This window comes from Canis lupus, chromosome 6 (genome assembly GCF_003254725.2).
Source record: "Canis lupus dingo isolate Sandy chromosome 6, ASM325472v2, whole genome shotgun sequence".
Lineage (NCBI taxonomy): Eukaryota > Metazoa > Chordata > Mammalia > Carnivora > Canidae > Canis > Canis lupus.
In genome coordinates, this window is record NC_064248.1 from 56932201 (window position 1) to 56947568 (window position 15368).

Consider the following 15368-nt stretch of genomic DNA (forward strand, 5'->3'; position numbering starts at 1 on the left):
ACACACAAAGAATCTCCCCCTCTCTTTTATTTAATGAAATACTGAAGATTAGAGGAACTAATCATTTCAGTTTGCCTGAGCAAAGGCCCCTCCTCATGTAATTAGACCCAGGCAGCTGAACAGTTATCGACAGCAACCTTCATAGATGGTGTGTCAGTGCAAAGCATTGTGGGAGTGAGGAAGGCAGGAGCTCGTGGAGCTCGTGCGTGGATGTGGGGACCAGGGCAAGGAACAACACCTGCAAACAGAAAAGACAGAGACATAGAAACAGATTATTGTCCTAAACACATATGATAAAAACTTAACCAAATAGACCTAATCAAGTACAGCTGGGCTGAGATAAACACATAAGTGCTAAGGAATCAGGCATGTTGGAAGGATGTGGGGCTGGGGGGAGGCTTGTTGCTGGAGTAATTGGAGCCAGGTGTGTTAGCCTGGCAATGCTTTTTGGAGGTGAGAATTTGGAGAGGTTTGAAATAGGGATGTGGTTTGGCTGAGGGCTAGAGGGAGAATTTTCCACGACTAGGGGGGAGGCTGGTAAATAACATAGAGCCAAGTTGAGGAATCTGAAATACATTGAGGACAGCATGTACCTTGGCAGCTGTGAAAGCTTGTGCCTGATAGCCTTGTCTGTTGATGTTTATGGTGGGAGAATGGGTGTTCAATTGTGTACTCAGGTCTTCAAAGCTAGATAAATTGGTATAATCTTTAACACTGGAAGAGGCAATTTATTTATTTGACAGCACAAGCAGAGGGAGAAGCAGATCCCCTGCTGAACAGGGAGCCGGATGTGGGGCTCGATCTCAGGACACTGGGATCTTGACCTGAGCCAAAGACAGATGCTTAACTGAGCCACCCAGGTGCCCTGGAAGAGGCAATTTAGATACACCTCTAAAGACAATTGTTTGTCTCCAAACTTCCCTGCCACAGATTGATGAAAACCTCTAGCTTTACCTCCTAATCTGGTGACTGGAGCTGCCTTGGAAGGACTTTGTGGCTTTAGCACTTCCCTGGGTGCCTATTTCTCTGGCGGCATATTCCAGATGGAAAGACAGGTGACTGAGCTTTTGTTCTAAAATATGGGAACTTAGAGTAGATGAAATGTTGTGATTAGGTATGGAATGAATGTGGTATTCTCAGGACCAGTCTTTGTTAGATTCTGAAGTCCCCAGAATTGGAGTAAAATTTGGAGAGCAAGAGCTTGGCCTGCCCAGGTTAGGCTTGCGTGAGCAGGAAGGGTAAAGAAACCTGTGAAGATGGTTGAAATTGTGCTTCCTGAGCTCTGTCTTTTGGGCATAGTCCTTAATGAGACCTAAGTCTCAAAGGTTGGAAAGGTTGGGAAATGGCACAAGAACCTTTTAGTTCTTTATTAGGAAGCCAGGTGGCTGAGGGTCAGGTAAGTAGGTGTCATTGGTTTGTCATCCTGCTTCAAAATCCAAGGACCTAGAGGCAGGAGGTGACGGTACCACTCTGATCAGGGCCAAAGCCAAACACCAGTGAGCTGCTTCCTCAGAGGATTATGGAAACTGGCATTTTGGTCAGTCTTCTCAACACCTCCACAAGGGACTTGTTTAGAACTAACAGGCATGGAAATTGAGGCTGTGAGAGGTTAAATACTCTGCCTTGGGTTGGGAGCTACGAAGTATTTGGCAAATCTGCAGGACATACTTCCTATAGATGGGGTCGATGTGCAGTGAGTAGCTGTGGGCAAGGCAGGTTTTCCCAAGGCTTAGACATTGATTCAGTCATTAAATCAATATTTATTAAACACCTGTTACTGTCAGGCACAGTGCCAGGCGTCGGTAGTCCTGACACTCCTAATCTTGAGAATTTGCCAAAGGTAGCAAAGATAGAGTGGATAGTGAGTTCTCCCCCTGCTCTTGCTCCTGTTAGATGATCTCAGCCTCTTTGCCCTCCTTAACCATGGGCTTAAGTGTCGCTCCTGGTGTTGTTTGTTGACTCAGTCAGATTGGAGGTGAATCTTTGAACTACAATGAAATAGCCATCTGGCAAGTATTACATATAAATAGCTGGGTTGTCATGTATAGGTTAAGAGCTTAGAGAGAGGGGCAGGTTGGGGCGTCCTGTTACTAACGATAGTTCTGTTCTATACAAACAACTCTCTCTACTGGATAATCTGTGCCAAAATATTACCAAATAGCTTGGAAACAGGTTAGTGTTTTGCCCTTTAGGGATAAAAAGACCACGGAGTTGAATTTGGAAAGGAATCTTGGAAAATGTTTCAATAAAACAATATATCATTCACATGCCCAAAAATTCAGCACTGCAGGGCTCCTGCTGGCACAATCAGGTGAACTTTGAGATATATTATGACTTGATCTTGAATTCTTGCATATTTCAAGTAGGCTGAAAGCTATTTTTGTTTTATTTATTTTTTATTGGCAATGACCTTTTATCAGAAATACGTAGCAGATATGCTTTAGATAGAGGCCAGTAGGCTTTCTGGTAACTTTCTGTATCTACAGCAGCCCTCTTTTTCCTTCAATTTTATATAAAAACATATATATATATATATATATATATATACACGTATATATTTAAAATACATATATATGCTTAAAGACATACATATATTATTACTCCCGGTAATATTAACAGCTCAGAGTTATATACATATATACATACATATATACACATATATATGTATGTATATGTTTCTATGTAAAAATATAAATGGAGGGATTTCTCAGCATCATGTTGTGGAGTCTACCCATATGTTCATCTTGCCTTTTGTCTTTCATACATTGATTCATTTATTCATTCTAAAAATGTCTGAGTGTTTACCTTGCACAAGCATGGAGATACAGTGGTAAATAAGGCAAAGTTTCAGCCTTCAGTGCTTATGTGGGTTTGAACACCGGGTACCCATTCAAGTGGTAAGAAGGGGTTGTTAGGGTGTTTAGGAAAGGCTTCTTTGAGGTGTACTGGAACAGAGACCTTAATGATGGAAAGGAGCCCTGCACAGATCCAAGGGACTGCTAATGTCAAGACCCTCAGCTTGGAAGGAGCCTATTGGAGGTAAGAAGGCTGGGGTAGCTGGAGTAGAGTGTTCAAGGAGGAAAGCCATAGGAGATAGGATTAGTTAAGGGTCAGATCATGTGGTGCTTTGCAGAGAGTGAAGTTGTTTCTTTGGCATTTCTTATGTTTCTGTGTTCTTGTCTAATGGTTAAAAAGGCTGGCCCTGAATTCTGAAGGCTTGGGGAGCCCTTCTTTTCCAATAGCAGAGACCGGGTTCTATATGGAGCGATGTAGACTGTTCCATTAGCAGGATAAGTAGAAGCTAGGTTACTGGAATGATTATTTGGGTAAGAGTCCCAATGATGCCATAACCAGCTGTGGAACTTGGGCATGCCATTACCTCTTTGGCCTTCAGTTTCCTTATATACAACAAATACTTAGAGTAGAATATCTCTAAAATCTCTTCTACCACTAAAAATCAGTGGTTTTATTATACACAAATTTCATTTTGTGTTTTATCTCCTTGCTCCTTTCAGGATTTTATCAGTGCTGCTTGCAGTAACTAAGTCCACTGGTTCTAGTTTTAGCCCTTTCCCTATTCTTTTGCTTTTGGAATAGCCGGTAAAGTATTTGGGGGGAAAATGGCAGGAAGAAGTTTAAAAAGTGGAAGAAAAATGAGAGCACTTCATAACTTTGCACCTTGGATCCAGAGCTGGCCAGTGTGCCTAATAATGACCATTTAGCACTTTGCCCATTGGCCCAAAAGAACTCCCAGTCACTAAATGAGTCAATTTTAATGACTGAGACTTGTTTTCAGCCTAATGATTTATGGTTTAACCAAGAGCAGCCATTGGCTTTATTAAGGAGGATTATTCCAACAAAACTGTTTTTAGAACATGACAATGTAATAATGTTATTTGCATTGACTCTTTTGTTTTAAAATCATGTTTTTATTTCTTAGAAGTTCTGTATTTCAATAGAAAATAGAAAAATCTGCCAGTCTTCCTGAAATGCAGTATAAATCATGAAGCTCTCTCATTGAAAAGTATGTCTAGAAGAAATGAACAAAACCAGATAAATTAACTTGTCTTAAGACTATTATCTTGTCAACACTACCTATTTTGGTAGACCACTATAGCTCTTGATTTGCCCTTAGAATTAGCTTTGAGTATGTCATGATTTGTTTTGCTTCTGCCTGACATAAAGGACTGCAGGACACACACTGGCCCAGAGTTAAGTTAAAAAAGGAAAAAAAGGAAAAAAAAAGGAAAGAAATTCTCTAAAGCGTGTTCATACTGGTCTGAAAAGTTCAATAAATTCATTTTGGAATATTTTCAGTTCTTGAAAGAAGAAACGTCTTCTCTTTTATTCTTTTGTATTCACGTTGACAGATTAAACTAAACTTTGGTCAATCTTTTAATTGAGTACACAAATCATTTAGTGTGACCTGGCATTTCTGAGTGAATGATTCAGTCACATTAGGCTAATTTTTCTTCTCAACTGTATCTATTCTAGGGATCTGTCTTAAAGACTGTTACTGTCTGTTGTTCAAATAACTATAGGCTTTGGTCTAGCCTCTCCATTTATGGTGAAACTGAATCCCAAAATAAGATACTTCAGCATCACTCCCTGCCCCCCGCCCCTAAATGAATGATATATCCAGAGCCTCACACTTAATAAAAGATTGAGAAGCATTAGTGTTTGTGGTTTATAGTAAAAGTTACTTTTCTCCATTTCTCAGGCAAGGATAATTATTACTTCTCCTTGATGGCAAACAATAAATCATGTCTGTAAATCAGACAGTCCTGTTTTCGTCCCAAAATTGCTTACCAACAGTTTGCTTGCTTCCTTTTTCTTTTAAAGATTTTATTTATTCATCAGAGAGAAAGATAGAGAGGTGGAGACACAGGCAGAGGGAGAAGCAAGCTCCATGCAGGGATCGATGTGGGACTTGATCCCAGGTCTCCAGGATCATGCCCTGGGCTGAAGATGGTGCTAAACCGCTGAGCCACCCAGGCCGCCCAACTTACTTCCTTTTCAAAAAGAAGACCCTAGAGGTTATGACCCAAAAATTGTTTTAGTGTGTACTGGAAACTTATTGTTCGTGACAAGACTTAGGCTGGCATCTCAAGAAGACATTCCTAGGGTGGAGAATGTCAGAGTTGTTTTCCTGTAGGGATGGTAAAGGAGAGAGAGGACTGGCAGAATTATTTCATGTGCTGTAGAAAACTAAGGGTTGGAGGTAAGGATTTTTGCCTATAACCAGGACCAGAATTTCCAGGCCCTATGAGTTGTTCCTTGTAAAAGTGCTCAAGGGAAGTCACTCAAAGTAGTTTTCTGATTCATTGATTATTTATGGTTAAAGTATACCCCAAACTCAACATGTGTTCATTATTGAGGGCCTGTGAACTGGGAAATATCCCAGAGGACAAATTCTTTACATCTGGGAACATTGGGTTTGAGGACTAAAGTTTATTTCCTTACCTTGTGAGATATTCCTTGATAATTCAGTAACCATACCATATAAAACTTGGAATGGGATCCAAGATGGGATTTTTTAAGCTCTAATATACATATACATACGTATGTACCTATACATATACATACACACACACACACACACTTTGGGCATATAAGTGAGGCAATTGAAGTGGATTTAATAAATTAATGCATTAATGTGATTTAAGTGATAACTTGATATGCCAGAAATTGATGTGCCCATTATTTATCAGGAGGCAAGCCATGGTCACATCTCAGTGAATTATATTACACGCTATTCTTTCAATTGCCTTCACTGATTAGTTAAGCTTGGCTTTCATGGCCCATTGATATCTGGCCCTGGTCTACTTTTCCCAATTTTATTTCTTTGTATTCTTTTGTACATTTCCTCAGCTCCATCTGAATTAAATGGTCCCCACACCTCTGCATGTTCCCTCCCCTGCCTTGACATTTCTCTTGAGGCTCTCCCTGCTCTTGCCACCTGCTTTCTGCCTGTTCCCCTACTTGTCCTCAGAGCCCAGTGGAAGTGCCCCCTTTTCTCCTCCCACAGACATCTGGAGATGATCTTTTTGTACCTGTTAAGCTGTGAACTTCTTAAGGACAAATTTTATATCTAGTTTGCATCTGAAGACCTTTCATTACCTAGTGGCCCAAATAAACATTTATGTGTTCTGTTTTCACAGTTTTTGCACTGTCAATATACTACCTGTATTACTATTTATCTAATTATTTTTCTTTAAATCTAAAAAAAACCAAACAAAACAAAACAAAAAAAACCCAACTGGTTTTACCCTAACATCCTTAACGTGAAATAATGTTTTTAATGCCCATAAACATGAACACATAAACTATAGGTAAAAATTTCTGATTTTTTAACCTTTCTTAAGTATCCCCATGCTTTGGGAATGATCAGTTTACCAAAGTGCCCTGCACATACTGGCCATTTAGTATCTGCCAAATGAATAAATGATTGTACAAAACATGAAATAACATTTTCTCCCTGTTAGCTTAGTAGCTTTCATGGCCATTAGCCTGGAGATAAAACAAGGAGAAACTAGAAAAGACGTAGTAGGAGTGGAGCCATTCATTCCTGTCTGTGAAGCAATTAGTGTTAGACATTACTAATTACTTCCTTATGTATTGCAAACTGCTGGGCCAGTGGGGCCTGTCAGACAATAAGTTCTATAGATAGCTGATTCCCTACTGATTGATCGAGCCTCTTGCTGAAACCCCAGAAATTGTACAAGTGGAGCCCCTCTCCCCAACAGGTTCAGGAAGCAACAGTATACATGGGGTGCACTTAGAGAAGAGGAATGTGATAAGTGTGTGGACATATCACATTGTTCTAATCAAATCTCTAAATGTTCTGTTCTGGGTAATTTGAATTACAAATTTCTCCCTACCATTTTTTTTTTAATACATTGTGTACTGCCAATATAATTGAGGTTCTGAGGATTTTTTCTATAATTTCTGTATAATAGGAATTGTATGTTTTTCTTACCTTTTGAGGATGTTGTAAGGCTACTCACATGTACCACTTGGAGCTCCTTAAAATATTCTGTGTATTCAAGCTAAAATAACATAGTTAATTATAATTGTATTACTAAAACTTGAAGCCTTTTACAAATTCATGAAGAAATTTGTTTCTAAGTTGCTGTATTTTGTAGTTGGTGCTTCTGTATAGTATAGAAATAATATATAATTCCTTAATTGTTATTTAAACTGTGGCATAGGTTGATAGATTAGAGACCCTAGAACAGATTGTTTTCTCATTTAGTTTTAAATGAGGTTAGATGATTTTTCCCCCTAAATTTATAGGAATTAGTCTATGTAAGGTCAGTATGGCTTAAAGTCTATTTAAGATTTTCATCAGAAAAATCACCTCTCTCCCTCTCTTTTTAAATCCAGGGTTGGGATCAACAGCTGTTCTAGCATGGTCAGGGTAACTTGATATAATGGTATACATTTTTACCCTGGTTTGCTCTTAGAGCAGATTTGAAATGGTTGTTTTGGAAAATGTGCTATGACTTTATCTCTAGACCTTCGCACCGGAGCAGTTAGTTCAGCCCAGCAAATCCCTGGCACTTGATGTGCATCTTTCATAACAGAACTTTGATGCTGTGACTTGATGCCTTGAAATCAGCACAACAAAATGGTGCTTGAAGAGCAGTGTTTACTTTGATCATTTTTCAACTTCTGTGCCCTAGCCTTTTCACGGAGTACAAATTGCTTTACCAGAGTTATGAGGCTGAAGCCCACGGACTGTTTTTGTAGTCTGGTTGCTGTGGTGATTCTTAGCCTTCCATGAAACTCCATCTCCAGGGAAACAGAAACCTTTGCAGCTGTCTCAACCTTTTTGGTGCTGTATCTGGTAGAGGTCTTCACCAAGCTTGTAGCAAGCCAGAGAGTGGTCGATAGACAAATACGTGGAAACAGGGCATCGCATTCAGGACACATTGTATTATTTCCGACAAACAACTCTCTTATCCTTCTCACGAATCATAGGGGACTTTGAAGTATCTCCAAGTCTGACTAAAGCCAGAGTTCAGTGAGCCATGGAGATGTGTTGGTCATGATAATGATATGAGTAAGAACTTTGGGAGAATGGCTGATGACATTTATAATGTTGCCATGTGGGGAAGAAAGAGTGGTGGCAGAGGGGAAGCTTAATGGGACTTGTGTGTGCCCAGAGAGAAGTTGGTTTAGGAAGAGGGTTCAGGCTCAGTCCAGGGATGCCAGCAGTTTGATGTTTGCAGGATGTGAGGAAGGCAATTTTGACCATAAGTCACAGTAAGGGACAATATAGATAAGACTTTCCTTCCATAGGAACTAAGGGAATGGAAAAAAATAACCATGGTTTTATAGCATAGAAGTAACACTTAAAAGAGCGCTTACTGTATGCCAGTCATTTTTAAGTGCTTTCCACATATGACGTGTTTAATCCTTTGACATCTGTTGGAATAGGCATTAAGTATTATCCCCATGTTACAGTTGATGAAACTGATGCCCATGGAGTCTTAACATGTTCAAGGTCCCAAGCTTGTAAGTGGAGAACTGAGGTTCCAAATGACTCTGAGTCACTGCTATTAGCCACTAGGTCAAACTGCCTGTAATTTAGAAAAGAAAGCAGAGTGACCCAAAGGATCGGGTTTCAGGGGACACTGGCCAACTTGGAAGAAAACGTAGATCTTGGAAGAGATTAAATTATGCTTTGAAATGTGTTTATTGATTTGTTCATTCATCCGTTGATCATTAAATACTTATGTAGGACCTACTAAGAACCAGGTATTAGACTATGAGATAATGAAAAGACAAGTCTCAACCCTTCCTCTTAGTTTATGTGTACAAGGTTGATTTAATACAAGGCAGCAGGTGCTAGGTACTGTAACAGAAACTTCGATTGGACATAGGTCAGAAGCATTCACTGGGAAGAGCTTCCTTCTTCCTTCTGGGAGCATGATGACAAGAAGACGTCTTAAAAGGCATGGTAGTTTTTCTGTGAGGTGAACAAAATTGATCCCCTGTGAAAATACGACAATGTAATTAAAATTAAGTATGTTAATACACACCCTTGCCTCTTTCTAAACAGAATTGAGATGTCTTATTTGCTGAGTTTGCATATAGCTTGTCCTTGAGAATTTCCAGACCAGCAGTAGAGTAGTATGCCCACTTTATCAACAACTCTGGTGGGAATTGGGTCCAGAGTAACAAATGGAGAGCACTTCACAAGAAGGAAAACAGTTGGAGAAGACTGAGGGAATCCATCTTTATAGGAGAACCTTCCTATGATGCCTCAGGTGATGACTGTGCCCACAGTTTGTAACATCTGTTGAGGGCCTTTCTGTAGCTCATAACTAAATTTTTAACCATGCACAAACATATTATCAGTGCTTTATATGTTTTAACTTATTTCTTTTAAAAATTCTAAAAGGTAGATACTGTTACCCTTATGTTTAGATAAACAAGGTCACACATGTAAGAAATGGAGCTGGGATTCAACATAGGGAATTGGCTGCAAGCATCCATGCTCTCAATTATTATGCTTTGCTGATTAGTCATATTTCACTTTATGGATCCCATTTTAAGCCATAAAGTGATTAATCAAAAAGCAGTCTTTTAGATGGTGGGACCTTCTTTAGAATAGCTTGAGGCCAACAGAAGATTTCCCCCTCCCCATGAAATATCTGGGCATTCACTGTCCTAAGAGGGACAATATCCATTTTACACATCATCCATATTTTATTTCTCAGTACTGCTGGGAACTGTCTATGGTGAGTGGAAAATTAATAGAAGAAGAAACACAAATTATATAGTTTTGCTACTTGTTAACCCTGGTTAAAATGTTTGTTTGCTTAAGGATGTGGTATCTGATGATGACTTTATCAGGTTTCTCTCTTCTAGAAACAAGGATATTTTAGAATATTATCCATGTGTAACGGTCTGAAAAATGTGAGTTTTCATTGTCTTTCTTTTAGAGAATAATAAAATTTTCCTCACATTCAGAGTTAACAGTAAATTATATTTATAACAAACACAAATTATCTAACTTCAGCAATTCTTTGTGATTGCTCTGATCTCTTCTAAAGCTAGCGGAGATTTAATTGAATATTTTCTAAAGAATAATGGCTTTTTCAAAACTAGGTCTAATATTAGAGTCCGGGCTCCTAAGTAAGAGACAACAGGCTTCCACGGGCTCACCTATACCATGACACAGATGTGACCTGCACCTACCACAGTAGTATTGTGAGCTCTATGAGATACTGAACCATACTCACTTTCCTGACAGATTTGCTCTCTCCTGCTGTCATTTTCTTTTGCATTACTGTTGACACTCTAGAGGACTTTGTTGTCTATTAAATGTATGGATTTTTATTTTTTATTTTTAAGATTTTATTTATTTATTCATGAGAGAGAGAGAGAGAGAGAGAGAGAGAGGCAGAGACACAGGCAGAGGGAGAAGCAGGCTCCATGCAGGGAGCCTGACGTGGGACTTGATCCCGGGTCTCCAGGATCACGCCCTGGGCTGAAGGCGGCGCTAAACCGCCTGAGTCACTCTGGCTGCCCAACGTATGGATTTTTAAAAACAAATTTAACAGACTTCTTTAGAGAAGAAATGAAATAGGACATGGATAAAGTGATTCTGAAAGTCTTAGGAAAAGTCTTCACTAAGGAAATCACAGAATCTAGACTCTAGGGTCAGAAGGGGTCTTAGTGCTCATCCAGTCTAGCTTATATGTGGTTTGTGGGTTTTGTGTCTAAAATATCTCTAACAAGTGGTCATGCAGCCAGTCCAAGTAGTTCAGATAGTTGGAAAGGAGTGGGAGAAACCAGAAAATTCATCATGTTGACAGGCTTTGCCTGTTTCTTACACAGAGGATTGGGTTCAATTTGTCCTGCTTGCTTGTTGCCTCTCCTGACCCTTGACATCCTCTGCTGTCCCCACACAACCTGGACATATCTCAGTCTTGGTATTATATTACAATCCTCTCGCCATCTGTCTGTCTTTCCTTTGGACTCTAAGCAAATTGGTTAAAGATAGGTTGCGTCTTACTCATCTTTCCTTTGTCAATGTTAATAGAAATAATTGTCCTGGTGCCCAGCTCATCATGGGTACCTAACTAATGCAATTTAATTAAATGGAAAAAGAAGTATGTAGAAACCATGTTCCCATTTGAAGCTAACTTAGTGTGTGACTTAGCTTTGACTGTCTTACATGAAGTCCTGAGGATTGATGGGACTTTTCAGCCCTTCTAAGATAAACTGAATTCCTTGTATTATCACATGAAGGTCTTTCAGGTGGGATTTGAAACTCAAGAGTTGGTCTGGTCCAAACCATGTGGAAGATCAAATCACATTTTTTTTTGGTGTGTGATAAAAAACATAGGATTTACCATTTTAGCCATTTTAAAGTGTATAGTACAGTAGCATTTGCATATTTACAATGTAGTACAACCATCACCACTATCTCATCCCAGAATGTTTTCTTCACCTTAAAAATACCCTATCAATTAGCAATCACTTTTTTTCTCTCCTACCCCTAGGTAGTGGAGATGACTAATGTGTTTTGTCTCCGGATTTGCCTGCTTCGGACCTTTCATATAAATGTAATCATACAACATGTAATGCTTTCTGTCTGGCCTTTTCACTTCACACTATGCTTTCAAGGTTCATCCATGTTATACAATGTATCAGTACTTTATTCTTTTTATGCTAAATAATATTTCACTGTATGGGTATGTCACATTTGCTTATTTCAAATAATTTTTATGGCTGTAAAAATGGAATACACAATATTCCATTGTGTGTATGTGTGTGTGTCACATCATTAGCTGTAAAAAAGGATGAGGTTTTGCCATTTTGACAACATGGATGGATCTAGAGGGTGTTTTGCTAACTGAAATAAGTCAAACAAAAAGATACCATATGATTTCACTCCTGTGACATTTAAAAGCAAAACAAATAAACAAAAAGAAGAATCAGACCTATAAAATACAGAGAACAAACTGAGGGTTGCCAGGAGGAGTGGAGTGGATGGGAACTGGGAGGATAGGCAAAATGGGTGAAGGGGAGTGGGAGATACAGGTTTCCATTTATGGAATAAATAAATGGAATAAATAAATCATGGAGATAAAAGGTACAGTATAGGAAATACAGTCAATAGTATTGTCTGGTGAGAGATGGTAACTATACTTGCCGTAAGCATAGTATAACTAATAGTGTTGTTGAATCCCTGTTTTGTACACCTGAAACCAATGTTAACATTGTGTGTCAGGTATAATAAACTTTTTAAATTCCCTTTTTATAGAGCAATTTGTCATTATGATGAGTCAGATTTCTTATTTCTACCCAAACATCACGAATGGCAAGAATCTTAATTATTTCCACAATATCCTGGTAATTTTGGAGTATTTAAATTTATGATCCATTCCTGAAATATTTTGTAATGCACCCTCCCTCCCCACATTCTACTTTTCCCATTTTGGCTCTACTTATTGCTTATTAGAGGATGAATCAGAGCTAGAATGGTGAACTGATAGTTTTCCTGAAAATGAAAAGTAGAATGCTAGCAGCTCTTGACTTAATAGGCATTTGGGACTTAACTGAGTAATGAAGCAGAGCTTAAGCTGTTTGATCTTGGTATCTATTTGGACCATCCAGACTTTGGTCAGTCCTGGAAAATTTCTTTAGAGATGTATTATGAAAGAGTAGCTTGTACCTTCTCCATTTACAGGAGAAACTAAGCCATTGTAATATTTTCAAACTCTCTTTAAATACAGGTGCTCTAGCTCTGCCTTACATACTTAGTATCCTGAGTAAAGTTCACAGAGTAGAACCTTTTTTTCCTTTTAAGTATAAGAAGTGAGATTATATGTAAAAAGTTTAGACATCGTTACTGTTTCCCAATGTTAAGGCAGCACCTTGTATTTCCCCAATGTCAAATAGGGGAAATAATTTTATTCACTTGGAAATGAAATGTTGTTATCTCTTTTTCTTTTTCCCTATACATTCACTAATTCCCAGTAATATAAATTGATTTATCAGGGCTTAAATTTGCTGACTACACATAAAGTCTTGACAGGATTACAGTATCTTCATTATTGGGAAAAGAATGACTGGATAGTATTAACTTTATAACTTGGAAAACGAATGGTTTGTATTAGAATTTGCTCTTGTTTCATTCTGAGATAAAATCCATTCCTTGTTTCTGCCGTGACACTCAGTGTTGATTTACCTGTAAATAAATGTCAACAGGACCACTCTTGATCCAAATAGGAAACATTGTTCAGACTTCTTGTATCTTAGATCTTTTCCTTTTTTCTTTTAGTTATTTTCCTTTAGGTTATTAATAAGTGCTGAAAGCCTTTTTATTTTTAAGATCTTTAAAAAAAAAATTTATTCAGAGACAGAGAGAGAGAGAGAGAGAGAGGCAGAGAACACAGGCAGTGAGAGAAGCAGGCTCCATGCAGGGAGCCTGACGGTGGGACTAGATCCCGGATCTCCAGGATCACACCCTGGGCCAAAGGCAGGTGTTAAACCGCTGAGCCACCGGGGGATCCTCTGAAAGCCTTTTTAAAGATATAGAGAAACTTTAATGAATTTGTAACCAAGTATCCTGCTGTTTACTGTAGCTTAGTCCTTTCCAGTTAGAACAAATGTATTGAACTATTTTTAATACTGTCTCTGGATGCCTGGGTGGCTCAGCAGTTGAGCGTCTGCCTTTGGCTCACTTCGTGATCTGGGGATCCTGGGATCGATCCCTGCAGGGAGCCTGCTTGTCTCTCTGCCTGTGTCTCTGCCTCTCTCTCTGGGCCTCTCATGAATAAATAAATAAAATCTTAAAAAAATACTGTCTCAAGAAAATAGGAAATTTAAACTTTTCAGTACTGACTTTAGGAAGATATTCCATCTTAGACACTTATCAACTATAAGGTGCCAAATTCTGTAGGCATATTTTGGCAACTTTCTGTTGTACTTAGGCAGAAGTACTAGACTGTAATGTAAATACTGCAAACTGCATTTGCTCTATTGGCAATTAAGCTGTCCTGACACAGTTCATTGCCTAAATTAAAAGCATTTAAAATTCCATGCCCCTGAAAGATAGTGGAACATTCAATCAAAGAAAATGATGTTTTGTTTTGTTTTGTTTTTCAGGAAAAATACTCCTAAAACACAGAATGATAACATGTTCTCCCCACTTTGGCTTCTGGGTTATTTCTCCCTTTCTCAAGATAAGCCATGTAACATTGAAACTAAAGTTCCTTTAAAAACATTTCTACTTAAAATCATAACCTGGCTGGATGAGACCAGAATACCCTTAGGGGGCCAGTACTGTGAACTTCAGGAGTTGTTTTTGTTAGAACTTTCAAAGGAAACCAGACTTCACAAAATTCCCAAGGTTTTTCCACCCTGACCAGAACTTAGTTTCCTGAGAGAGTACTTTGGTTTAATCCACATATCAACCGGGAGCCCCTGGAGTTGAAGGAATGATTGGTCCCATCTTTGCTAATTCAGTGACTTCTAGAAATACAGAAAGTATATTTTTGCAGATTGCCAGAGCTTTAAAGTTCTCCTGACCCTCTCTCCACTTTCCTGTTTTGTAATTCTACATGTGTATGGTGCTTGAGTACAGCCAATTCACTTGGATGTAAAATGCAACCAACACCATTTTGAGTTCTATAGTGCATTTGATCATGAGAACAGTGAGCATTCCTAAAGCTTTTGTAGAGGAGACAGAGGAGGATTGACATCAAAGCAACTCAGACAACTTGAGCTGGCAACGTAGGCATCACAGTTCATAAAAATGCTTGTTGCCCCATCCCTGTGGTGTTTTACTACTCCCCCCACCTTGTGCTAGCTTCCCATTATCTTGCTCACAACTCAGTCCCCTTCCTTTCTTCTTTACCTTTCCTTTTCCAGAAGCGAAGTAGTTCCTGCCTCTTAATCCTATAGAATAGGCCAACACCCCAAGTTAAGGTGGAGTGGGAAGGTAGAGCAGGAAAAAGAGAAGGACAGTGAGAGACATTGGTTCTACTCCTAGCATTGCCACTCTCTGGCTATATGACTTTGGAAAAATTCTTTACTCTAGTCACCAATTTCTTCATCTTTGAAATGGGAATAATTAGATAATTAGAGCAATTTCTTTTTTTTTTTTAAAAAGATTTTATATATTTATTTTTTTTAATATTTTTTTATTTATTTATGATAGGCACACAGTGAGAGAGAGAGAGGCAGAGACACAGGCAGAGGGAGAAGCAGGCTCCATGCACCGGGAGCCCGACGTGGGACTCGATCCCGGGTCTCCAGGATCGCGCCCTGGGCCAAAGGCAGGCGCCAAACCGCTGCGCCACCCAGGGATCCCAATTAGAGCAACTTCTGATGAGAGTGATGAG

The 15368-nt window shown here is 39.0% G+C and overlaps 1 protein-coding gene across 6 annotated transcripts in view; it reads left to right on the forward strand.

Annotated features, from left to right (window-relative positions):
• The window catches only part of TGFBR3 (transforming growth factor beta receptor 3), a 194757-nt gene that overhangs the window by 97584 nt on the left and 81805 nt on the right, over window positions 1-15368 (forward strand). The window contains exons 1-2 of one of the 6 annotated variants that reach the window (XM_049111690.1): window positions 7907-8065; window positions 9068-9275. The exons of the other annotated variants lie outside the window; for them this stretch is intronic. Coding sequence (XP_048967647.1) covers window positions 9264-9275 — 12 coding nt within the window. The 5' untranslated portion in view covers window positions 7907-8065; window positions 9068-9263. Of the gene's footprint in view, window positions 1-7906; window positions 8066-9067; window positions 9276-15368 lie in introns of those variants that run through there. 6 annotated transcript variants of the gene reach the window in all.